Source organism: Podarcis muralis, chromosome 11 (genome assembly GCF_964188315.1).
Source record: "Podarcis muralis chromosome 11, rPodMur119.hap1.1, whole genome shotgun sequence".
Taxonomy (NCBI): domain Eukaryota; kingdom Metazoa; phylum Chordata; class Lepidosauria; order Squamata; family Lacertidae; genus Podarcis; species Podarcis muralis.
In genome coordinates this window covers 38,086,813-38,113,772 of record NC_135665.1, presented here as the reverse complement: position 1 = coordinate 38,113,772, position 26,960 = coordinate 38,086,813, and the positions used below count along the sequence as shown (strand labels likewise).

Sequence of the window (26,960 nt, the reverse complement as noted above, 5' to 3'; positions counted from 1 at the left end):
CCAGGCTCTAGATGCTTAAATAAACTGAAGGAGAAGGAGAAACATGAGTCACAGTCCAGCTCCCTTGCCAGAACCAGGAATTCTATTCCAAAGTCATCCATGTCTAATTACTTCCTAATGACCTGGATATGACCTCAAAAGGTCACTCAACCATTCCCCCTCTTGCATTCTCAATGTTTATTAACCTTCATTTGTTAGGAATTTCAATGGCACTATTGTCACAAGATGACATGAATTGAAGAGGAGCACTGCATGAACAAATGCTTTGCTAGTAACAAGCCAATTTGTCACTGCAAGGTTTTACAAGCCTGGAGTTTTAGTACTGTCATATAAATGCATAAGGGTACTTTAACTGTTCCGTAGTAACTCACATTTCATTGAAACAAGTATAATAAAACTCTGCATTCTACGTGGCTTATATATTGGTTTTTAGAACCAGAACATTTTGACACATATTCTGAAATGATGTTCTGTCAATCACGGAGGGTCCAAATAAATATTGTATTTCCTAGATTGTCATGAGCAGATGGAACATACACAACTCATTATTACAGGGCCATGAGTAACTTCTAGGTATCTGCCATTGTGTGTTATTTGGTTTGATTTGTGGAGTATTGGTGCTTAATCATGCACCATGCTATTTTATGTAAATAAAACTAACTGAAATTGAATTCATATCCAGTTTTAAAAGAGTACGAGAATATTCCATTAGAGTACCTTCAGTCTTGCATTCTCTTCTTTTCTCTTTTTAGCTTCTGATAGTTCCTTCTGATACGCATGGGCAAGATTATCGTCCACGTTAACTAACATAGCATTGGGATTTTTCAGTGTTTTGATAGTTTGATCTGCTACTCCTTTCTCAATAGCTTCATTAATTGCAATTACTGCAGCATGCACTGAAAAGAATAAGAGTCCAGCATTTAAAAATAGGAAATGATTGACAGAATTAAAATTAAAATTAAATTTGAGTTTGCCTAATCTTCAGGAATCCACAATGCTTTTAAGCCAAGGGCACATCTGGAATTCCTCTGATGAAATTGACATGGCTTCACAAAATATCCATTTCATCAGAGGAAAACTGGTGATACTAAGAAGACCCCTTGCAGGCAAAACACCTATAGGTACAACACCCCCCCCCCAAAGAGCTAGCAAACCAGATAGCTTCTGCCAAATAACCTCACTTATAAATAAATAAAGATTATTAGAGGCATGGAGCCATAGAGCACTGTAGCATCCAAGAGAGTCACATTGGTGACCCCAGGCAATTAGAATGAATCATCATTAAATGTTTTTTTAAAAGCTTTGTCATTATCACTTTTTTTTTACACACCTACGTACAACTGCAAATATACATGGTACAGCTTTCTACAATAGAGCCACTGAGCAGAAAGTAAAGCACTGTAAAAACCAGTGCTCTTTTATTGGCAACATCCTTAATTTCAATTTAGCATACCTTCAACTAAGGCTACGTACACATTAGTGGCTTAAAACACAGTGAAGTTGTGAACTTGCATTTGTATGTTGCTGCTCACACCAGAAAGAGTGCAGGGGGATCTTTTCACCCCTGCACATTACCTGCTGGTTTCCCCATACCTGAAACCGCCTCCCCAACTCCCATTCATGAAGCTGTCATCTGCAAATGCACACACAAAGGCTGTCGCAATGTACACACCCCACTTTAAATGTGAAGTTTTCAAAACAGCTGGAAGCTGGTTTGAGGGAAAACAAATAAAACAGCAGTATTTCTCAAGATACTCCAGGACAGATATGGGTTATGGCTAACGTCATCTGCACACAGCTTCAAAACCGCACTGAATGATAACATGTACACATAGCTTAAATCTACTTTGGATTCTGGCCAAAATACAATCCTACACTTATCTACTCTGGAGTATATCTAATTATATATAGGACTGCTGTCTCAGTGTACAAGAATCTACTAAATAGGCACAGTTCTCCAGATGTTGTTTTTCAACTTCCATAAGGTTTAGGCAGCATAGGCAACTGGTCAGGGATGATGAGAGTTGCATCCCAGCAACATCTGTAGCCACAGTTAGCCACCTGGCTGCAGCTGAAGATCTAAAGATTATGTTAGCGGAAATACACACCAATCCAACACCAGAACAGATTCATACATGTCTGTCTAGTGCAGGGATGGAAACTTGTAGCCCTTCAGATGAAGTTGACCTACAACTGCCATGACCTTTGGTCACTGGGCCATGCTGGTTTGGGCTGATGGAAGGTAGGTCCAACATCTAGTGGGCTACTGGTTCCCCACCCCACACTTAGAGACTAACATAATTTAAAAAATAAAATATAAGGACAACAAACTTGCAAAATAAAAACGTAGTGCTAACTTATTTTAGAGGGCATAAAAGTTATTTTCAGCATTATGAAGTCAAATTGGCCATTTGAAGCTGTAGCAGGCCAATCGCCAATTCAGACGAGCTGTCCATAAATGCCTCGTCTTTACAAATATTGATTCCTAGAAGGGTTTTTAACTGGCCCTTGGACTTGCAGAAGGGGCTGTATGTATTTGCTATGTATCTAAACTCTTACATGGATAGTTTGTTTTTAATCACAAACTGACAGTGTGGGGCCCAGTGAACTGGATTATGCTCCTAACCCCCCCCCCCTCTCTCTGTGTGTGTGTGTTTTAACCCTTTGCCTCCAGCAATTCTCTTGATCCAAATCAGAGAGCCTTGATCCAAATCAGAGAACCATTCACCACCCCACCTTGATTTGGATCAGGACAGAGGAGGTCAAGGTTAAAAACCTTTCCATCCCCTGCTAACAATAGGAACAAACTAGGCAACGCCTTCACTACATGAAAGATGTCTGTGTACTCAATACTGTATTTTTTTCTTTAAAGTACAAGGCAAGAGGAATTGATTTTAAAATACCTTACACCATAGAATTTGTTTTAAAAAAGATTTCTTTACTAATTAGTTTCCAAATGATATCTGAAGTTAAAGCAACTTTAAAACATGTTACCATATCTGAGATTATATGTCAGCATGTTCTTACATAACACTTTGATTAGGGGTCACTTACACGCAGCTTCATCCACTGAAAGCTCACTGGCCAGGATGCCTCCAATTTTACTAAATGACGGCATCTGTATACCATATTTCTCCAATTCCTTCCGCATGTTATTGATTTCTTCCTCTAATTACGAAGGGAGAAAAATGGGAGAAGGCATCAACAAACTTAGAAACTTAGGCTTTCTTAGATGATAAAACATACACAATAATAATGCCTGGGGTAAGGTGGGCTGTGGCTTTTAACATCATTATGCTTCCAATTCTGCTTAGCCTTTTCCTCCTGCCTGAGAAAAATCACAGGCTGGGAGAAAATAAATACAAGGATTTTGTTAACCAGCATCTTTTAACAAAGTAGAAGCACATTTTTCACATAGCTACTCTACACCCACTTTAGCATAAAAACATGGAGAATGCTGGGGGAGTAGAGCATGGGGTTTGAATACAATAAAATATTTTCAAAGATTAAAGTACCTGTAAAGTCTACTTTCCCCAGCAAATCTTGGATCTGTGGAGCAACTCCTAGTTTAAACAGGTAAAGGCTGCAAAAGAAAAAGGGAAATTATGTGTTATATACAAGACTTTTTTTTATTTATTTAGGGTTGACACATGTCTGGAATTTCCTGGACATGTCCGGGATTCAAACGGCTAAATTAGCATCCGGGACAGAATTTTGAAAAAAATTGGCAAAATGTCCAGGTTTTTGACAACAGAACCAGAAAGTGTGTGTTTGAGTATCACAACTTTGAGGTTGATATCCCCCCAAAAAACCTCAACTACAAAGCTCTGGATTTTTACTTCTTGAAATATGGCAACCCTAATTTATTTCATAAAATTTATATACTGATTGGTTGTAAGAAAAGAACTCAAAGCGGTTCAATTTTATTATGAGCATTATTATTAGTATTAGGATCTGATGAAGTACATTCAGCCTACAAAAGTTCATGCCACAGGACTCTCTGTTGCTTCTGTTACAACAGGCATGACTATTCTCCTTTGTAATAAATGTAACCTGTTTTCCTCTGAAAACAGTATTTTAAGTAACACTTTTGCCAACTTTGGGATTCCCATCCTCAAGCAAATACTGAATAAAACACTAGGTTAGTAATCAAAGAAACACATTTTGGGTTTTCCCAAGCACTTAAATATATGTTTAAAATCAACTTAAATAGATCTTTAAAATCAACTTACTTATCATTAAATACTCAAATGTTCTTAAATATCTGAAAGGAAGTAAAAAAAATACACAAAGACAATCCTAGAACCCCTATTTTTGTTTCAGCGTTGTTTGAAATGTCTGTATTAATACCATTCCAAAATGTGTATAGTGAAACCATCTGGACAACAGCTGAACAAATTCACATCTTTATTCATGTCTTCCTGCCATGTGAAATTAACAACTGTTAAGGATTTGGGGAATTTATTAAGATTACACAAGGGACTAATCAAAGTTGTTATTAGAAGTCATAGTCAAAGCAGCTCAAACCTATTTAGACAGCATAATCAGTGGTCTGGGCACTTTTTAGATCTAAAAAGAATGGTGAGATCCCACTTGGGGAAGCTTAACATTTCAAAACTTGGGCTAGCATGATTCAGCAAACAAAAGGCAAGAATTAAAAGACTGTGAGCTAATACAGTCTCACACACTGAACTTGATTTAGACTTTAGGTGCTAGATGTCAGAAAGGCAACAGGGGAAAATGCTAGAAGTTTGTAAAAGTTGACATTTTAACAAATGGCTTGAAAATATGTTATAATAATAAAGTTTTTTTCCAAGGGTGAGAGTTCCCAGAACTGATATCAGACCTAAAGAATTAGCAGCTAGTGGTATAGGCAAGTTTCCTAAGTTTCACAGCCCTCTTCTGACAACAAATCCCCATCTTACCCTACTTGGTTTAGATTTTTTTAAAAGCAGCATTAGACCTTCAATAACTATTTCCCTTTATTCGATGTTGTTCCAAGATTTCTGTAAAAACTCCATTTAAACTTCTTAGGATTAAGAAGAAGCCTGCAAACTGTTTTCAAGTTGGCACTAATGCAATGTTTCATTGACACAACTGGTCACTAATACACCAATGATACCTTGACATGACAACTAAAATTTCCCTGGTGTGGCATATTCCCCACTGCCCAGAGATCATTTGTGAGAATACTGTTTACCACTAGATGGCAATAGAATTTTGTTTTTAAGTTTACAAGGAACATGTTCATCTTAATATTACTACAAATGCTTTGAGGTTATAATGACTACACCAAGAAACTGTATTTAACATGCTCCTTTCCTCGGTGTTTAATATGAGGAGTTATTAACATGGATTGCTGTATTTGATGTTGTGCTAACAAGCATTTTTAAACACCTGTACCTAAGCTGAGAATTTTAAGAACACACCCAAAATTGGTATGGGCAAAATCAAACTGCTTAAAAAACAAATATTATCTGTGAAGCCATAGAAATAAGAATTAAATTAAATCTAATTACAAGTCAAGAACATGGAACAAAGAACTATTAGAAGGCATTTGGATTTTAAGGGAAAATATATTTCAGTGTACAGTGCACAGGGTATACATGTGAAAGGAAGACTAAAATATCGTATTTATTTGAGTCTAATGTGTCATCATGGGACGCGGGTGGCGCTGTGGGTAAAAGCCTCAGCGCCTAGGGCTTGCTGATCGAAAGGTTGGCGGTTCGAATCCCCGCGGGTGTGCTCCCGCTGCTCGGTCCCAGCGCCTGCCAACCTAGCAGTTCAAAAGCACCCCTGGGTGCAAGTAGATAGATAGGGACCGCTTACCAGCGGGAAGGTAAACGGCGTTCCGTGTGCTGCGCTGGCTCGCCAGATGCAGCTTGTCATGCTGGCCACGTGACCCGGAAGTGTCTGCGGACAGCTCTGGCCCCCAGCCTCTTGAGTGAGATGGGCGCGCAACCCCAGAGTCTGTCAAGACTGGCCCGTACGGGCAGGGGTACCTTTACCTTTTTTAATGTGTCATCAAATGTAATGCACACCCATTTTTTTGCAGCATAATTTGGCAAAAAAAAGGTGCATATTAGACTCTAGTATATATGGTATGCTTTCGGCAAACAACTCAATTCTGATTATGAAAGGTGTTCTACATTATATATGACGACGACAAAGAAGTACTTAAAATCCACAGACAAACAAGCTATCAACTGAAGCCAGAAAAGTTTAATACAACATCATCTTCTAAAGATTTTCATTGACCAGCAAGAGGCAGATTTAGAGAAGTGCAACCAGTTTGCCTGGACTACTGAGCTAAGAGGTATCCACAGGGGCCACTGCAACAATGCCAAACAACTGAAGGCGAGAGGTGGAGGGACAAATCTTGGTGTCGCACAAAACACAGCTGAAATTTTAAAGCCCCAAATCAGACTCTGAGACCAGAGCACTGTGGCAGTCAAGATAGGAGCTTCCTGTTAAGTTCCACATTATATGACATTATAATTAAATAGTAGCATCAGATGTTCAAATCTGAATGCAAGTCACTCTCTTATTCACTGTAGGAGAGTAGCATAATGCTACAGGAATTCACATATGAAGCGATGAGCTACTGTTCTAACCCTGCGGAAAGCCATCTAATTAGACTTTAATTTGATTTTGACCTGTTTTTAGGAGGTAATCTAATTATTGTTTGATTTTGTACTAATGTTTACATATCTGATGTTAGCCGCCCTGAGCCCAACTTCAGCCGGGGAGGGCAGGATATAAACAAAAGTTTATTATTATTATTAATATTATTATTAGCAATAATACAATGGGGAATATCCAATGCTGCATGTCTGTGAGTGGGATGGACTTCTCACAAGTGGAATGGACCTGCAGTTCACCATATACCCTCCCCATCTGCTCCAGAGGTTGGGGGAGGGGAATGCAGACAACTGCAGTGAGAAGTCCTGTTGTACAAGTGGAAGTCTGCTTGAATAGCATTAAGATATTGCCCAGTATTTCAGCTGTTGGCAAGGAAACCAGATCTGGAAGAAACTGGGGCCTTGCGTATTCATCTCCTTGTAAGTGTAACAGCAAATGACGCCTCACATGTGCAACAAGCAACAACAGACAACACTGAAGAGTTTTCACATGATTTCAAAATGCAATCATCTTCCTGAGGAGAAAGTCCATTCATTCAACTGACATTCAGCTACCTACACAACTGCATAAACTGCACGTTAAACAAACTGAACCTAAGCACATGTACCTGGGACTGGGTGCCTTTGATATTTAAACTTCTTTCTTTCAAGTATTAGGGTAGTATCATAAAGCTAAATCACATTTTCTGCTGCACTTGATGGCTCAGATTGCATCCTAAACAAGGCACAGCTAATTAGGCGAGGTAAAAACCCCAAAGGCCATAATACTGCACAACAGAGTTAATATATATATATAATATATGGGATATGCACTGCTGAATGTGAAAGGCTCTGTGCAGATGTTTATTATAGCAGTCAAACCATTGATTAAGCCATCTTCAGTACTCCAGCAGATATAAACATCTGAAAGCTTTGCTCTGTTCAGTATTCAGCAGAACATCTGAACAATTGTGACATCATTGGAATGGAACTCAGCAAACCATTCCTTCATAAGCTACTTAACATTAAGAGTCCCATGTGTGACCACTTCAGGAAACAGTTTCAAACTCGAATCTAAACACACTAACAACATCACTTTAGAATAGTATCACCCTCACAGCTTGTATATATATAATACTCGTTTGGCATTGTAAAAAGGTCCTTCATTTAAGAAACATTTAAAAATACTTCTTATTTGTTTATTGTGTGGAGCCCCATGGCTTACATGAGTAAGCAAGACAATGAACAAAAACTAGAAAACATTTAGAGTTTATCCAAAATTGAATTTCCAGTGCTTTTCAAGAAAACAGGTTCACTATTTACTTTTCTCTTTTAAATCAGGCCATTAAAATAATGTACCCCCAAGCCACCTTTATAATTCTGAAATTGTAAAAAAATGGGAAGGCTTCCATAATAGCGAGCCAAGAGTGAAAATATGAAGATTAACATTCTGCTTGAGAATGGGATGCTAGAGGCATTACTGGAGAAAATTAGAAAAAGTTACAATTAGGTTTTTGAGTTTCTAAAGGCTGGACACCACTTGCTTTCCAATATTTGTGGCCTGTAAATAATTATCACACAGAGATACTTCCTAACACACGAACATAAGAGCATTGAAGGATCAGGCCAATGGCCCATCGCCAAGCATTCTGTTCTCACAGTGCCCTCCCAGTGGCCTGTGGGAAAAGCTGAAAGCAGGACAAGAGTACACTCATCCCTCTTGCAGCTTCCAGCAACTGGTATTCAGAAGCATTACTGCCTCTGACCATGGAGACAGACCATAGCCGTCATGGCTCATAGCCATTAATAGCCTTATAAAAGCAGCAAAGTGATTTTCTGTTGAGACACCCTGACTGAACAACCGTATTCTGCGGAATGTTAACTGCACAGATTAGGTATTATGCCTAAAGACAATACAGCCTCTCAGATCAGGGATGGAGAAGTGGATCCGGTTAGCAGGCCAGAATCTTAACTCCTCCGTCCCCCCATAGGCAGGTAGGTAGGTGGGGCTCCTCACCTGTCACCCAACATGACGATGATGTCAGGTGACTAATTTGCCTTTGAAATCAAACCACATGGGCAAAGACATAGTGCTTTGGAAGCACAGATAATCAGATGAGCTTGCAGAGGCATAAAGCTTTTTAGCTCTGCTGTGTCTTTACCTTTCCTACACTTGACATCCTATGAGATAGGTGGGAGTGACTTGGCCAAGACAGCCTTGCAGGCCAAATGGAGGCAGCTAGTTAGGCCTGTGCACAGGAGTTTCCCCACAGATGCATTACAGGATCCATTGCTCTGCCATGCATACAAGGAAATCTGCACAGGATGCTGTTGTGCGCAGATAAGAAAAGGCATGATGCATGCATTAGCAGAACAGAGCTACCAATCTATTTCCACATTCAGAAAACACAATGTGATGTAGAACAGTTCAATAAGTTTGTTACCCTGAGCTTGTTACTCAAACATTAATGCTGAAACATTAATGTCCCCCAACCTAAATAGAACTACTGCACATGGTACTTGCAAAGCTCTCTTCTATAGAAACAGGAATGAGGCATTTTTCTGCTTCTGCATCCTGAATGTCTAAGGTAACAAGTTGTATGTGGACTTTAGAGCCATATTGAAATGACAGTAAACATTAAAACAGGACAATGAAGAATAAGTAGAAAAGACCGCAAACAGTGTCCAAGGTAAAGAGCCTCTCTTATTTGTTTTTTTTTAATAGAAAAAGGTTAGACACAGCTCAGAGTGGTGATCCTTTTATCTTTTCAAATGCTATTTCTATTTTTCTAATTCAAAATTGTTTTTCACTCATTCTTTAATGAAAGTGTATTCATAGAAGGTTGTGTACATACATTTCAGAGATTCTTACAAGTTTTACTTCTCTTATGGAATATGCCATCACTTTTCCATGTCTATGTTGCCTTCAAAACCTGTAAAACTCTCAACATTGTAAACCCAGTAAGGTTTCACTGCAAACTTCTAAAAAGATAGCAAGCATTTTAAAAATGTAGAACTTAAGACAAATTGTTAGCATAAATCTGGGTTACCTTAGTGCATGGATGCAATATATCATTCGAGGTATGTTCTTCCTATCATAGACATCTGTGGTTTCTGGATAGAAGATCTAAAGAGAAAAAAAGACCCACCCACCCCAAAACATTAAGAGTTATTTCAATAACAACATATTTTACATCCAGCCAGTCCCTGACACAGATGAATGATGAGGGAAGCACTAGCCGGGGAACCCCCATAGGAAATCCCAGAAGTTGAAGGCTCCGAGTCTGAGGATTGGTGGTAGGACACTGAGGAGAGGTCAGAGGGGGAAGATTGGGAGGAGGTGCTGAATACTGAAGGGACAACAGGGTTTAGTGAGCAGGAGGAACCTATGACAGAGAGCTGTTCAGACTCTGAGGCTGAAGCAGAGCAGGGAGGTCAAGAAGCTGCTGAAGAATCCAGGGAATCTCCCTCTCCTGCTGTGACGAGTTCCCCTTCCCCCGGTCTCTAAGAACGCACAGGGTAAACAAGGACAGCAGAACAGAGATGGGCAGACACAGTCTGAGACTGCTTGGGAAACATCCAGTAAAGGAGCCTCAGAAGGCGTGGATAGCAGGGATCTTCAGTCCTCGCAACTGCTTTATAGGGGCAAGACCTACTGGGAATTGTTTCTGACTTGTATGCCTTGAATAAAGAGTTAACTTCCTCGACTCTGGTTCTTGCATCTAACTCTAGCTCTGACAAGCCTGAATTTACTGAGGTCCAGGTCAGCATCAATAATAAAAATTCAAAAATAAGTAGTGCAGAAATGGGTCAGGCTCCTTAAGGATTTTTTATTTGAAATTATGAAAAAGCAGCCTGAATGAAAAGCACCTGTTAGCTATTCATGCACCACACTGGGTGCTTTGCTATATGACCTACCAGTTCTGATATTCTAAGACTTGTGTAAGACTTGTGTAACATTCATTTCATCACAGGCTCTCAATTTGCAGCCAGATGCAAGGCTAAATGAGCACTACTGCCATTCCAAAACCATGCAGAAACATCAGAAGGAAAAGCACACCTTATATCAGTATGTTTCTTAAGGCATCAAACAAAATATCCTGCATGGGCCACACAGGGGTGGGGCAGAGATATGAAGCAATAATGCAAGCTGTTGACAGTACTGTACATTCAGTTGCCTAAGTCAGGAGCCTCTGAGATCGGAAAAAGACTTTACGGAGTCCCAAAAAAGTGTGTGTGGGGAGACAATGGATTTGAAAGGAAGTGGAGAATCTTTGTAGATGTGCTATAAACACAAATTATGAAATCACAAGTCCTCAGAGCTTGCTTGCTAAGCTTGTGTTGATAAACTTGAACTGGGAAGTGCTGTTAATTCCCTCTTTAGAGACTCTGGCTTTATCCATTGTTCCCATCCCTAATGCCAGGTCTCCTAAGCTCATATGAGCTGTTTGACCCAACAGCACCTACTGAAGCCAGCTGGAATGTAAGCGAGCCTGTTCATGTTCTGCATGATACCAGCTGCCTTGGCAAAAGAGGGGGAGCACAAGAATTCCACCTCCTTCACTTAGATGTCCCCACCCCCCAGTTTTTCTACAAGTTAATAATTCCCAAAGTGCCAACTTTAGTTTCACTCTACTTTAATTGATATGCTCCTGGAATATGTCTTTATTTTAGCAAACACCTTAAAATTTGGGCATAACATACAGTCAAGGTTCAAATGCTTACTTTAGGCAGGCCGATGGACTCCATTGCCCTTAACCATTGCACAGTATTATCTGTGTGTCGGAAATGAAGACCTGATTTCTAATGAGAAGAGAAAGAGAAGAGAAAGGATTAATCTGTTATTTCTATTACATGACATCTAGTCCAAGTCTTCCTTGCGCATGAAATTTGAAACACTGTCAAAATCAGTGAAAAGACAATCTATAGAAAGTTGTTATAGGACAGCGTGAGCTACAAATATTTAATCTACTTACTCTAGAGTAATGCTGCTGAACATGAAGTCAAGAGCATTGTTCAAAATTGTTTGAGGGTTGTAGCGTTAATCAAAACAGAATTTCTGACTCTATATTATTTGTTGAAAGAGAATGGAAAGCTTACTTCTGGCTGGCATGCCTCTATTTTTCTCTTTTTCAATATTTGAACACAAGGTAAAAGCCTAACATTCTACAAATATATTTAATAGTTCAGAATGCTGGGTTGTTTTTTCAAGACATAGATTTGCCTAGATCAATTTAGGGTCAGTGGTGGTGCTCAGGTCAGTGTAGTGAAGAAAAGTTGCTGCAGCCTTGCCTGGTACTTCTGCCACTATTTCTGCACAAAGACTGAGGAAAATCAGGGCCCACAGAAATTCTGGGGAAATGAAGATGGCAGCTGCTCACCCCCTCTATGTGGTAAGCTCACCCCCTCTACATCGGGGGTGGGGGGAGGAACCAGAGTGTTGGTGGAGGGCACCTTCCTTAGGGCCCCCTCAGATCTGATGCTGTTCTGAGGGGTCATGCTCTTATACAGTGGTACCCCGGGTTACAAACGCTTCAGGTTATAGACTCCGCTAACCCGGAAGTAGTACCTCGGGTTAAGAACTTTACTTCAGGATGAGAACAGAAATCATGCCACGGTGGCGCGGCGGCAGCGGGAGGCCCCATTAGCTAAAGTGGTGCTTCAGGTTAAGAACAGTTTCAGATTAAGAACGGACCTCCAGAACGAATTAAGTTCTTAACCAGTGTGGTGTAGTGGTTAAGAGCCAGTGTGGTGTAGTGGTGTAGAGCGGTAGTCTCGTAATCTGGGGAACCGGGTTCGCGTCTCCGCTCCTCCACATGCAGCTGCTGGGTGACCTTGGGCCAGTCACACTTCTTTGAAGTCTCTCAGCCCCACTCACCTTACAGAGTGTTTGTTGTGGGGGAGGAAGGGAAAAGAGATTGTTAGCCGCTTTGAGACTCCTTAAAGGGAGTGAAAGGCGGGATATCAAATCCAAACTCTTCTTCTTCTTCTTCTTCTTCTTCTTCTTCTTCTTCTTCTTCTTCTTCTTCTTCTTCTTCTTCTTAACCAGAGGTACCACTGTACTATAATTCTGAGGAAACTGTGACAGACAAAGCAACTGCTCAACTACTATAAGAAGGAAGCATATCGTAAGTATGCCCTTTACCTTATAACGTGCTTGTTCCACATCATAGATCTTCTTGTCAGAAACTAGCTTAGGTGCAAAAAACTTTGCCAATTTGGCAAGGTAAACACCATTCCTTAATCCTTCTTCCAGTTCAGTAGTTGGTGGCAGTTCTTCATTAAGACAGACTTCCATCCACCTGCAAATGTGCAATATGAAACATTCCAGTTTTAACCAGTAGCTTTAATATGGTAAATATGTCATATTCATGATGCAACTCAACACAACACTAAACCACAGGTATCGTAACCCCAATGTTTAGCCAAGATGCAACTAACTGAGGATGAGTTTTGTTTATTTTATTTTAATCCTTTGTAAGCAGCATCTTTTTAGTTACAGTTTGTTCCTTACAAGGGGGAAATAAATGTTTATCATATCAGCATCTCATGTATACCAAGTAAACTTATTCTATTTAAAAAAACAACAACCCACTAGCGTAGCCATGTAGGTCTATAAGAAAAAACTCCAAATTCCACAGCTGGTCAATAAGGAACCATCCAAAAAGTTGCAACATTTGGCAAATTTTCAACTTCTGAACTCTTCCAGTAAAGTTTTATGCAAAGCAGGGTATGGTGGAGCAGGGAAACATTTAAACTTACTCCTGGACACTGCATAGTACACGAAAATTGTTTCATGGAGGCACATACTCTCCAGAAAACTCCTCAGGAAGCTACAAAACAATTAATCACCTTAGACAATTTCCGCCAGAAACAGCGCTGGATGAGATGTATCAACACCTACAAATATAAAAGTCTATTATGCTAGCACAAAAGCTATTGCAATGGTTACTCTTTGCCAGTTCAGCCACCAATGTTTATGCTTAATGAATGGATATATTCCAGAGTGTTTAAGTCATAACATTTCATTAATATGGAAAAATACACACACAATAGACATGACAATTTATCTTGCAGAAGAGGAACAGGGAGGGATTAAATATGTCCCGACACCTGTGAAAATGAAATTTTCTTTCTGCGGAACAGTTTTCCTTTTTTTATACACAGCTGTAAAGAAGGCAGATGGAGCAGGACTTTGTGTGCTGCAAACTTAATCATAGCCATTCAAACATGACTGTCACCAGCTCTTAGAATTCTATCTACTATAAATATCAGCAAAACAGTTCTTCATTTATGACATCATACCCATAATATGGCAGAACTTATAATGAAGGATGCTGGTTGACCACCCTTCCAATAAACACTCTAAACACTGTATCTTTTAATTATTCTGACATTTCAGCATCTCTTAATTCAACATTTAGCCTTGTGCCACAAACTAGAGTATTAGGAAGGACTGGGGGGGGGGCGGGAGTCAGACCATTTTGGAAGATAGAATTGTTTTCACTGCTTGCCTGCAAAAAAAGAGATGGGTTCCTCTATCAGAACAAATGGTTGCTTTAGAAACATCAGTTTTACCTATAAGGTTCACACTGCTGTAGGGTGGACTGCAGGTGATGCAAAACTGTCCAGCACTTCTGTTTCACATCTATTGCATGGCTCAAGTATATTAAATTGCTTTTAGTCCCTATCAAAAGCCAAACACACATCTAGGCCAAATAATGCAATTTATTGGGATGCAATTCTTTATGTGCACACACGCAAACAAGGACAAGCGGAAACTGAACACTACTTTTTCAATTTTAGTAGGGGAAACTAGTGCCTGTCACTCCACCATCACATTCTAGACTAATACCTTAGCTGGCATCAAGCTACTTAGCCCTCTTCAGTAATAGTAAAGAAGTAATGATAAACAGATGCAAAATTCAAAAATGACAAGTCTAGCAAACCACTGTAAAATTGTGGTTCCCTGAAAGTCTGTCCCCAATGCTTGAACCCGTCCCATGTTAAAGATGGGAGCGTCTCACACAACCTTGTTAAGGGGTTGTGCAAATTTCTTCACTAGTTTTTATTAAGTTCAATTGGTTGCAGCACTCTCGACAAGAGCTAAATGCAATTATTAAAGTGAAGGTGTGCATCAGTTGTATTCAGAAAGCATCTACTATCATGTTAATAAAAAGGTAAGGTAAAGGTACCCCTGCCCGTACGAGCCAGTCTTGCCAGACTCTGGGGTTGTGCGCCCATCTCACTCAAGAGGCCGGGGGCCAGCGATGTCTGGAGACACTTCCGGGTCACGTGGCCAGCGTGACAAAGCTGCATCTGGCGAGCCAGCGCAGCACACGGAAACGCCGTTTACCTTCCCGCTTGTAAGCGGTCCCTATTTATCTACTTGCACCCGGGGGTGCTTTCGAACTGCTAGGTTGGCAGGCGCTGGGACCGAGCAACGGGAGCGCACCCCGCCGCGGGGATTCGAACCGCCGACCTTTCGATCGGCAAGCCCTAGGCACTGAGGCTTTTACCCACAGCGCCACCCGCGTCCATCATGTTAATAGATTGCTCTAATAGTCAGCATTGTCAGAATTTTTTCAGCTGGCACTATGGCTCATTTGTTTAAAATGGATGCACTGCACATTTATTACCAAGTGATAGAAATACACTTGTCAGATGCCTGGTTCTATATTTTGCCTCTAAGTCAAGCCACAAACCCCAACATTTCTACAACTACTGCATCTGCAACATGAGCATATGCATAATATCTGCAGAATGCTAAACAGATCCCTTATCTCTATTTGTCTGTAATAGCTTTGCAGCTAATCCCATTACAAAAGTAGGTTCAGATGACAAGTGTTGTTTTCCTGTACTTCACATGACCTGTTTCCAAGTGGCTGCTTGATCAACTTTGGAGTCCTCAAATTCCTAATAAGCATTATCTTCATGTACACAGAGACCACAATCTACCTTAAATATGTATAATAAATAAATTCATTTAGATGAAGTTGGGAGCCCCAGATCCTACTTGAAAACAAGCAAGTAAGCCATTATTCCCAGCAAAATGATTGCACAGACACCTTTACTTTAGAGAACACGAGACATATTTGTAGCCATGATAACTGATATATGAGATTTTAATATTCTTGAGACATTATTTTCAACATGTTAGAACATAAATTTATTTTTCCAGAGTCGCAGCCACATTTGTTGGTTTTGCTGCAACCGACTAAAAATCCTGCGGTAACCTAAAGATTAATAAATTGAATATGGCGTAACCTTTCATGGAATACTGTACTACATGGGGCCTTATGCCATAATAAATTTGTTAGTCTTTAAAGTACTGCATGACTCTTTGTTATAATTATCTAGATCATGAAATGGGAGGTATAAGACCACATTTCACACCCTTGTCCCAAACTAAACTCTGCATCCATCAAGGCTGTACACACCTTTTCAGAAGGAAAGCTAATGTGATTAAGCATTTAACTGAAGCTTGCAAGCTACTCAGGGTCACTTCACCCACAATACTCTGTTTGTGCTTCAGATCCTAAAGGGGAAGTAAGAGAAGTCCTATTAAAAACGTCAGCCCCAAATTCTCTGGCTCATTCAAATTCTCCAGTGACCACACCAATGCAAAACAAGAAAGTTAGTCTAAGTGCCAAAGGAAATGCAACAGTCATGAAGCAGGAAATCTGAAAGCACCGATATCTAACTAAACCCCAAAACAAGAAATCGGCTTTGGAAGAGATTTAGCAGTTAGCCACATGAGAATCCAAGATGAACCAATTATCTCTAGAGCTGTCTAAAGCCTCAAAGTAGAAGGTGGCGCTCTGGAACCAGGAAGTCAAAATTAATCCCCAAGAGCAATTACAATTGGCATAAATTGCAGTATAAGCTGTCAATTACAGCCTAATTTACTGCAGGGAGCAGACAGGAGGGGGGGAATAGTGAGATAAAAATTAGGAAATGTTTGCCCATTTCAATTTTCTGTTAGGAAGAAGTGGTTGCAGGGGGAACATTATTCCACCCCCCCAAAAAAAAACCCTGTCTGCTGCCATTGTTTTGTAGAGTGATTTCAAGCCAGATATAGGATTTTCCAGACAGCAATTTAGCTCGATTCGGCTATACCAGGCATAGGCAAACTCGGTCCTCCAGATGTTTTGGGACTACAACTCCCATCATCCCTAGCTAACAGGACCAGTGGTCAGGGATGATGGGAGTTGTAGTCCCAAAACATCTGGCGGACCGAGTTTGCCTATGCCTGGGCTATACTTAGGGCAAATGAAGCCTAATCAGAGTGAGGGCAATGTATTTTGAATTGGCACACACTTTAATGCTATTCCACATATGCAAATTGTATTCATGATAACCAACATACTCCCTTTCAGCTCAGTCATAATAATCAGAGATCACTTTTACACTCTTTCTTCCAATATCGGTCCCCAGGAGCAGGGGCCAACTGCACAACTGCCAAGAAAATCCCCACCCCCTTCTGCAGCTCCAAGGCTGCAATTAGTCAGGCACACCAAATAGTATCTGTGTGTTCGCCACATCAAGCAAAAATGGGGAAGCCTAGCCCTGAAAACCACTGAAGCGCAATCACATCGTTGTCATAATGTGAATATTATGATCCCCTGTCATATAGTTCACACTATCCAATTTACAGTGCAATCAGAACCATGTCTGCTCACAAGTACTTACTATTGAATTCAATGGGGCCAACTCTCAGATATGTGGGGTTAGGATTGCAGCCTTAGGCTTTAGTTTAGTAACCAAACTAACTAAAATTGGAGCCAGATTATCTAAAAATTTGTCACCTCTCACACGACTGAACCTGGTCACTCAGGTCCTCAATGGAGGGCAAGTTCTATGTCCCAGCACCATAAGTGGTGTGGCAGGTGGGCATATAAGAGATAGGTTCTTATCTGTGGTGGTGCCACAAAGGTTGTTAAATCCCCTCTTAACTGGTATTCAAATGCAAACTGGAAAACATTGACATTTCTGCCTGGAATACTCTTTCCTTGCTAGGCTCTGCCTCCTGCTGTTTCATCTGCTGTTCTGCATTTGTTCTTTAATTTATTGACATGTTCTTAATTACGGTAACTAAATATTAGCTGTTGTGGTGGAGGGCAGGTTTCTCATATGAAAGAAAGGCAGGGTATGGATATTTTAAACTTAAATACTGCTTTCTTAAATTGTACTTTGCAAATAGAGTTCTGCCTGGGACACAATTTCACCATTTCAGGCAAGTCCAATTGTCTGTTTTAGCAGATTCTTTGTTTATGAACATGCATTGTGGGGGAAAATATATCCAAGCAAAAATATCCACAGAATGTGTTTAGTTTTAGAAAACAAAATAAAAATGATTAAATCATCACCCCTAGAATATGTTTATTAAAAAAACACACACCAATGCCTTTATATACAATATTTGGAATTATTTATTAACAACTAGCAATTTAAAATCTAGAAACATTAAGAGAACTTTCACCAAGAGAGGAACTGGACTGCTGCCAAACTCTAAGGTAAAGTTCAGACCAGCTCTTCCAAAACAGGATGCTGAACTCTGTAAGGAAGCATATGGAGGCATGTTGGAGAAACTGCTGCCACCATTATTCTCCTAGACAGTTAGAAAGTTTACTGAAACTATATAAGCAGACAGTTGTAGCTTTAGAGAGGGAAGGTTCAGAACCTGCTGAAGGTACCCCAGCTACAAAGACTTGGGGGGGGGGGAGGGGGTTGCAAAGTGGAGCAACAAGTCTTCCATAAGGAGAGTGGAATGTAGCATAACAGATAACTGTTCCCACAGAGGGGACTGTTGGTGCTCTCCACATTAATTCACTAGGGAATTTTCATACAGAAAATAATTCATGCAGAAAGTGCCCCACCTGTACCCTAAAGTGTGATATTGAAAGGGGAGCCCTGCATCTGAATCCCCCTTTACAACTGTTCTAAATAGCCTATGGAGCAGCCAGAACCAGGTATTCATGTGCATATCCAATATTCCTCAGACACAGGATATTTGCCAAACCTAATCAAATGAGCCTTCACCTAGCATATTTAACCCCTCTGCCTGTTAAAAACGTGTTCTGTGAGCTATCAACACAATTACTTCAAGACAGAAATGTTATTCAGAGTTTTAGCAAATCACTTGCGTTGCTCAAATATTTACCTTACTCCAAAAGGTTAAAAATGACTGTACACTTTTGAAGCAGCACAATTGCCTATTTCTTCTTTGTCATGCAGCCAAATCCACCATCTCTTACTAAAAGACTTTCATGAGCAGGATGTAACAGACAATCAAAATGGGTTGCTTCCTTATTCTGTAACAGCTCTGTTTAGATCATGCTTTTTAGGTTCTCACTGAGAAGTAAGAAAGTACTTTATTCTCGGATTAAATACTAAGAACTGAAGAATCACCAAAGTATTTTACATTTACTTTAAATCAAGTTTAAATAGAGAAGCAATGAAGAAATATTAACATTTGCAGTTGTAGGCTGTGCTTAGCAAGTTAATCATGGCCACTTTACTACTGCTCCAATCCCCAAGTCCAAAACTACTAGTCTGAAGAATCACTTCAAAAAATCAACATTATACACCCTTATTTTGACCTATAATACTCTAGTAGGGGGCTTTTCTCCCAATTATTATTATTTTTAATCTTTTCGCAAAGCTGTCTTATACCATGTTGGGCATAGGAGAACAGAAGGATGATGAGATGCCTTTTCTAATGTTCTGCCAGGCATTTTCCAAACATCTTCCTATCCCCCCCCCCAATCCTTTCCAGGGTGCTTCCCCTGATCTATCCCTGAGAGCATGTTGCTCTCTACCTCTGCTGGCACTAGAGCTCCCCTTTGACATCAGTAAGGCAAGAGCTATGGAGATTTTTGTGGCCGCAGGCAGGGGCTTTATGGGGTAAAATCTTCTTCTTGAAGGTAAAGGTAAAGGGGCCCCTGACCATTAGGTCCAGTCGTGACCGACTCTGGGGTTGTGGCGCTCATCTCTCTTCATTGGCCGAGGGAGCCAGCATTCATCTTCCAGGTCATGTGGCCAGCATGACTAAGCCGCTTCTGGCGAACCAGAGCAGTGCACGGAAACGCCGTTTACCTTCCCACCGGAGCGGTACCTATTTATCTACTTGCACTTTGCTGTGCTTTTGAACTGCTAGGTTGGCAGGAGCAGGGACGGAGCAACGGGAGCTCACCCCATCGCAGGGATTCAAACCGCCAACCTTCTGAACTAATATGTGAACTAATTATGTGAACTAATACGCAATTCACATAAGTGATATATTGTTAATATCACATTTTTAGCTGAAATTGTTAATGCATGTTTGGTGTTTACTGTAAAAAACATTGGTACCATACTTCAGTTTTCAAAACACTACTCTTTATTGTTAAACTCCTTAACATATTCTGTATCCTTAACATATACTTTGAGGCTTCAAAGCACATACATTTCAGTAATCCTTGAATGTCATCCCCTCCAGCAAAAAAATGGTACCCAGACTTTTTTAGGTGCTTGCAAATGGAGAATCTTTAGGCACAAAACGTGTCTGGCACTCTGCTAATTTTGAACCCTTGCTGAAATATCAAGTTTTATGAAAGAATGAAGTATAATAATAATAATAATAATAATAATAATAATAATAATTTATACCCCACCCATCTGGCTGGGTTTCCCCAGCCACTCTGGGTGGCTTCTGACAAAGTATTAAAAATCCAATAAAACATCAAACATTAAAAACTTCCCTAAACAGATGTCTTCTAAAAGTCAGATAGTTGTTTATTTCCTTGACATCTGATGAGAGGGTGTTCCACAGGGCGGGTGTCACCACTGAGAAGGCCCTCTGCCTTGTAACCTCACTTTTTGCAGTAAGCCAGAAGGCCATATTCTGGAGAGAGGGCACGTTCTGAAATGCAGACTCTCCTTTAAGAGTCAAGGAGAGACCTATGATGACCAATTATTTCACACATAGAAAGTGATACCCATCTACTTATTTCAGGGGCTGTCAGACAATGGCCTGGTTGCACATAACGCTAAGCTAGATCATAGCCTGGTACGTGAGTTCTCAGAGTGAAGATTGTGGCTACAGTACTCCTCTCCTGGAATACTAAGCCAAGCCATGACTTGGTCTGTATAATGTAGAAACAGAAGAACTGGGAGAGCAGTGCTACAGTTGTAGTCTTCTCTCTGGGAACCAGTGTGTGTGTGGCTTAGAATTAGGTATAAACCAGGACCACGTACAAGCACATCTCACATTGGATAAAGTAGCATTTGTTTTTTTAAAGCCTATTGTTATATGCTCCTCACTTCCAGGGCAGCCTTCCCCAAGCTCGTGTCCAGATGTTTTGGGCTACAACTCCCATCAGCCCCATCCAGTATGTTGGCAAAGGCTGTTCTAAAAAGGTAGTGCTGCAGGACTGAGTTTTCTTTGGATGGTAGTGCACACTGAAGACTTGTGTTTGCACTATGTGACCTATTTACAAATACAGAAGCATAGTCCGGTGGAAACAAAAGACATTCTTACAGCAGTTAGCACAGCCTCTGATTGCGAATCAAAATCCCTGACAGTCACAGTGGCAGCTGCTGCTTGTTTGCTCCAAGTTTCAGCTAACTCCTGTTTCAACTGTTTACTTTCTGCCTTAGTAAGTCCAAATTGAAAGTTGAAACACCAGGAGCTGCTTTAGACAAGTGGCCAGGTTTGCATGCCACGGTAAGCCAACTAAGAGCTGTACAAACTTTCTGGCTTCCCAAGAGAAGCTCACAGTTGCTTTGCCCCTCCTCAGTCCTTTTAGCAGGTCTCTCCTCCTGAATCATAGTCTCCAGATCATTTGGCTCCAGATCATAGTTAAGAGGACCTTAACCGTGAACCTCAGTCCAGACAACATGATAAGCCAATCCTTGGCATAGGTGCTGGGAGTGAAATAGTCACAGAGGAGCAAAGCCTGTGCAAGCTCCTCTCCAGGGCCTAGAATGTTTGCTTAGTCTCAGCAAGCCATAGTTCTGTGAAACAGGCCAGTATATCCTGCTCATGTTGTTTATACTGACTGGCTGCAGCTGCGCAGGGTTCCAGACAGGATTCTTCCCCTTAAACATAGGAAGGGCCTTCTGGATCAAGCCTATCTAGGCCAGGACCCTGTTCTCACAAAGGCCCACCCAGATGCCTGTGGGAAATCTATAAGCAGGACTCAAGCATAACAGCGCTCCCCACTCCCCTCCAGCAACTGCTATACTACCTCTGACTGTGGTATGCTGCTGCCACGTTCCATCTCATGATCAGCCAGGCTACAAGGTACCCAACTTTGATTCCTATTTATTGGAGCTGGAGGAACTGACATATCTGAAGATCACAGTGTGGTTCACAACATAAACTACAAAATGAGAACACAAAATACAAAATCAGAAACAAATCAATAACCTCTCACTCTGCAATCTGTTGGGACAAAAGAATAGCCTGCTTTGAGGTTTGGTTCTACAATCAAGAGGTATATAAATCTTACGAAATAAATAGAGTCTGCAACCTTTTATGAGCAAAACATGTGCTCTGTCACTGAGCAAAAAGACTTCCTTTCGGCTTCCCAAGTAAGTTAAAGACTATTGCCTTCTGAAAGCTGGAGTCACACCCCAGGATATCACAAAACTATAACCCAACCCTGACCCCTAATCAGGCAAAACTTTAGGAAAAACTAATGATAGACCCATTCATGGTAATCAAAGGAATCCAAAGTCATGACACAACAGCAAAATAAGCCTGTAGCTCCTTGGTATTTTAATTCTAAAGCCATTTACTTATTTTAGTTTAGTCTAAACTTAACTGGATGTTTGCCCTAAATTTGATGGGGAATGTGAATTGCCAGTTTATCCAAGCTACAATTAATCCAAGATGTAAGAGACAAATGCAGACCACACCTATTCTCCAATGTCTATTTCTCAAGGAAAAAATGCACACTCTCCAATGGGATAGTCAGAGCCAGCTTTCACTTTAGTTCCTCTGTGACCCAATAATGCGTGTCTGAGGCTCCCATTTCATAGTCAGAAGTGCTTTTGTTTTGTTTTCATCCATGTTTCTAAGTTTTTGGTGTAGTTTGATATGCATGAACTTGTCTATCTCAAGCAAGGCAGATGTTGGTGTTTAATGGCATTTCAGTCTGCTAAGCTTTTATTCTCCATTCACATATCTTCAACAAGCTTTAGCCTATTTCTTTCAGCACTATCGAAAAGGAGAGAAACCATGGCTTATTTGCACAAATGACAACTTTACACAGGTATGCTCTCTCAAGGGAACAATAGGGCTGAAATTATCCATTTCTAGGTCTGTCCCCCCCCCAAATGCAACTGTGGCACAGCAGTGCTTTCACACAGTTTAAGGTGGCAAGCCAGCAACAACAGTTAGTTCCTGGAGAAGATGGACCTGGCTGAGGTCACACATGCCTTGGTTACATCATGGTTGGCCTGTTAGAGATTGATTTCCTGGGGCTGCCTTTGAAAAATGTTCGGAAATTTCAGTTAGAGCAACGTAAGTTGTAAGTTTCAACCTTTTTTTATAGCAACATTTAAAAAACATCACCAGCTTCACTGTCTTCAGGCTCAACTCAAAGTGCTGATTATTACCTTTAAAGTCCTAAATGGTTTAGCACAAGCTCTGTATGCAGGTGGTCCCAAATTTAATTCACAGCATCTCCCAAGTAGAGCTGAGAAAGACACAAGCCCCAAAATCCTGATTGCCACTGCTTGTCAGTGCAGGATAGATAAACCAATGGTCTGGCTCTGTTTAAGGCAGCTTCCTATGGTTACAAAGGTTGTGCACCACCCCAATTGCTTGCTACTCCTTCCCAGAAAACCCCTTGCCAAGCAACTCCTCCCTTCAACCCCTTTAAAAGGTGAAAAATTCCTGTGTGACACCATGCCCACGTTGCCCTGGCAACCTCCTGTAGGGTATTTTGCCTTGTAGATGGCTTAATAGCAGGGCCATCATCTCCCTCTGTCCCTCTGTTTGGCAGAAAAACAAGTTCAGCCTGTCAGCTCTGATTAAATCACAGCAACCAAGAATCCAGAGGAGGAAACCTGGCACCCAGGGATCTGGGGGATCCCTGTTCGCCCCACAAACTCATAACACTATATTCCTCAGATATGGGGGTTGTGAGGGAGTTATGATACTTTCTGGGTAGTATCTTCCCATATGAATCTACCCATTCACTTAAATTGTCAGAAAAATATTGGCTTCATGCCTCATCGCCATAGATGTATGGCTGGTGGCAGTGAAGGCTAGTCTTTTGGAGCGAATGGGGGACTGCCCCACCAATCTCAGTCTGCCCTCTGCCAGCCCTCTACCTGCCTGCATTCTTACAACCATTCTTCCTGTCATTCACTCTGGATCCACCAACTGTTGAGTTTCCCTCTCTTCTACCCTAACCATGCCAATTGGCACCAGCCACCACTGGCTGGTGGGAACATGGAAGACATACAGTACTGTAATAGTGTCCAGGCTTTGGAACATCTCTGTCCTGGAGATTTTCTGGTCCCATCCCTTACAATGCATTAAGGATAACTGAAAAAAGTTTTTGTTCCAGCAGGCTTGTGAGTTGTATTCATTTTTTAAAAAGTTTTTTTTAATGTTTTGTTTAGCTGCTTTAATATTAGACTTTTCCTCCTAAAAAAAGAATTGTGATATTAGCTGCCTTAGATGTGTCCCCCTCCTTCCCCACCCCCAAAAGAAGATATAGAAAAGCAGGACATTTTAAAATACACAAATAAATATCCTCAATTTTGCTGTGAGCTTTTAAATATCACAGTGGTGCAAGCTACATAGTTTTCTGGCAACCAGCAATGGCCATCATTTTCCAAAACCAAGGAGAAAATTACGCTGAGGAATGTGTGATTCAAAGATTTTTATTGTTCCAAGAGAACGTGTGCTATTTTAGCTCAAGTTTTATGCTCTCTGTACAGAAGTTCACAAGTTACAAAGGTGCTAATGGTTCAGTCACAGAAAGACCATCCCTGTCCACAGCAAACTAAAAGCCTAATGGTTCAGAATATTTGGGGTGGGGGAAGAGAGAACAGGTACAGAGGCTGTTTCAGCCAGATGCTGCTTGATTTACCACCCATCCTGTAAAAGCAGAGATGGGGAAGCTGTGGTCCTCCAGATGTTACTGGACTACAACTCCCATCATCCTTGGCCACTGGCCTTACTAGCTGGAAATGAAGGTGGCTGGAGTCCAACAACATTTAGAGGGCCACAGGTTCCCTACTCCCTCCCATTCTCCCTATGCTGAACCAAGAGATAATGTGTAAGGGCTGGATGAGTGTAAGGAGACAATGATGTGGGAGCAACAAACTGAAGTTGAATCCCAGTAAGACAGCGGTCCTATGGATGGGTGGTTCCCAGGTCTGCGAATCAGGTAGACAGTCTTTTTAGGATGGGGTGGCACTCTCCCTGAAAAGGTTATGGAGTCATGTCACTCAAGGTCTCAATGATAAGATCTCGATGGCAAGTGGTCTTAGTTGCGAGAAGTGACTATAGCCAGCTACGGCTATTTCTGGACAGGGATAATAACTAGCTACAGCGAGCCAGGCTCCCATAACCTTCTGGATCTGCCAACTGTGATGCACTCTACATGGGGCTTCACTTGAAGGTTGTCTGATGCAGCATGCTGCAACTCAGCTGGAAGCAAGGATGGACCCTGAGAGCACTGAAGTGGCCTCTGGTGAGCTACTAGGCTTAACTCAAGGTGTTAGTATTAACAAGCAAAATTCTGAACTGATCAGGATCCAAGTATTTAAAGGAGCTTCTCCATATACCAGCCTGAGTTCTGAGATCAGCCAGCCCACGTTTTGAGATCAGTATGGGAGATTCTTCATGGGGCTGCTAAATATGGCACTGCTTCTTCAATGGTAGCAACTCAGTTGTGGAACGCCTTTCTTATGGCGATTCAGTTATCCCTCTACTATAGTTGTTCAGGTGACAACTGAAAACTTTGGCATTTCTAGCCAATGCTGTATTTTTACAATCACAGTCTTGCAAAGTTATGTTGCATAAAAGTTGTATTTCAAATCCATTCTATTTCAACATTTAGCACCATCATTAATTCATAAACACCAGTATTACCATAATCTATTACAACTCTGCCACAGTTTCTAGTTCTGCCATTATTTACTACAACAAGTAAAAATCTCCAAGTTCTGTATAGACAACAACAACAACAAACCTCACAATCAGGTTAAGCAATAAGCGTTAATGCAGCATAGCACGTTTTCATGTGGTAAGTTTGTCCCATGGCAGGAACAAAGTCTGCATAATAATCTTCCTCCAACAGCTACTGAGAAGTTGGGTGACATGAACACCCCTTTGCCTGAAAGACTCTGTGCTTCACAGAAAAGCAAATCACTGCAGAAAGAAGAGCACTACCCACTTCTTGATAAAACCAAGCCGGCTTCTGATCTGTTAGCATAAGTACTACCCAGCTTTGCACTGAAGGCATGTCATCACCACCAATGCTCCAATGCAGTAGAACCAGTTCTTCTTCAATATTCCCCATGCCTGCCCAAATACTGTGTAATTCTTTCCAAATTAAGCTTTGGCAATTTCATCACAAATAAATCCAAGTTCTGAACACAACTAGTTTATTTAAGAGATGTTGCATATTAAGGATTTTCGATGATTTCATATGTTATGTTGCTTACATGCCACTATATCTTTCTGTAATTTGGCAGAAACAAGGCAAAAGTGCTCTCCTCTGGCCTTTCAATTTCAGGACACTGCACAGCATGTTAAAGTGCTTTGGCCTCCTGCCACACAACATCTGGACTCCTTCCAAAGAGAAAGTCTCCCAAGCACACATGGTATCAGGTTAGAATTAATCTGTCCTAAAATGCAGGGGCCAGATTCCCCAAACCAATTGAATTTCGCTGAAAGCAGGACTGGAAAGGAACAAAGCAGGCTTTAAAGCTCCTTTCTAACTTGACAACTGTCCAGTCCACCTCAGACTTAATTCAGAACAGCCAAAAGGGCACTTGCAATCTGGAGGGCTAACCACTGCTGGGAAATAATCACACCAGAGCACAGCAACAACAACAGCAGCAGCAGCAGCAGCAACTGCTCCTGGGTTTGGAGATTTACAGCTCTCAGGTATGCATTTTACAAGAAGGGAGATTCTTCTATGCCCAGATTCACTGCACTATTGGCAGCTCTCATGCAGGGGAATTAACTTACATTAACTACACTGCTCTTCTCTGATGTGCTTATAGACTATTCCTTCTGACAGGACAGTGGCAACCTTTTGCTAAAGACAGCATTATTAAAAAACTACTTAAGACTGAACACCTCTCAGGGTAAAGAAAACTATTTTC

General features: G+C 41.0%; 1 protein-coding gene across 2 annotated transcripts in view; it reads right to left on the bottom strand.

The window, feature by feature from the left end:
- Positions 1-26,960, bottom strand: part of IQGAP2 (IQ motif containing GTPase activating protein 2) — a 119,291-nt gene that overhangs the window by 43,614 nt on the left and 48,717 nt on the right. For both annotated transcript variants that reach the window (XM_028748003.2, XM_028748004.2), the window contains exons 3-8: positions 12,766-12,922; positions 11,346-11,423; positions 9,671-9,747; positions 3,516-3,583; positions 3,055-3,168; positions 718-896 (exon numbers count right to left, since the gene is read on the bottom strand). In XM_028748003.2, the coding sequence (XP_028603836.2) occupies positions 718-896; positions 3,055-3,168; positions 3,516-3,583; positions 9,671-9,747; positions 11,346-11,423; positions 12,766-12,922 (673 nt within the window). The remainder of the gene's footprint in view (positions 1-717; positions 897-3,054; positions 3,169-3,515; positions 3,584-9,670; positions 9,748-11,345; positions 11,424-12,765; positions 12,923-26,960) is intronic.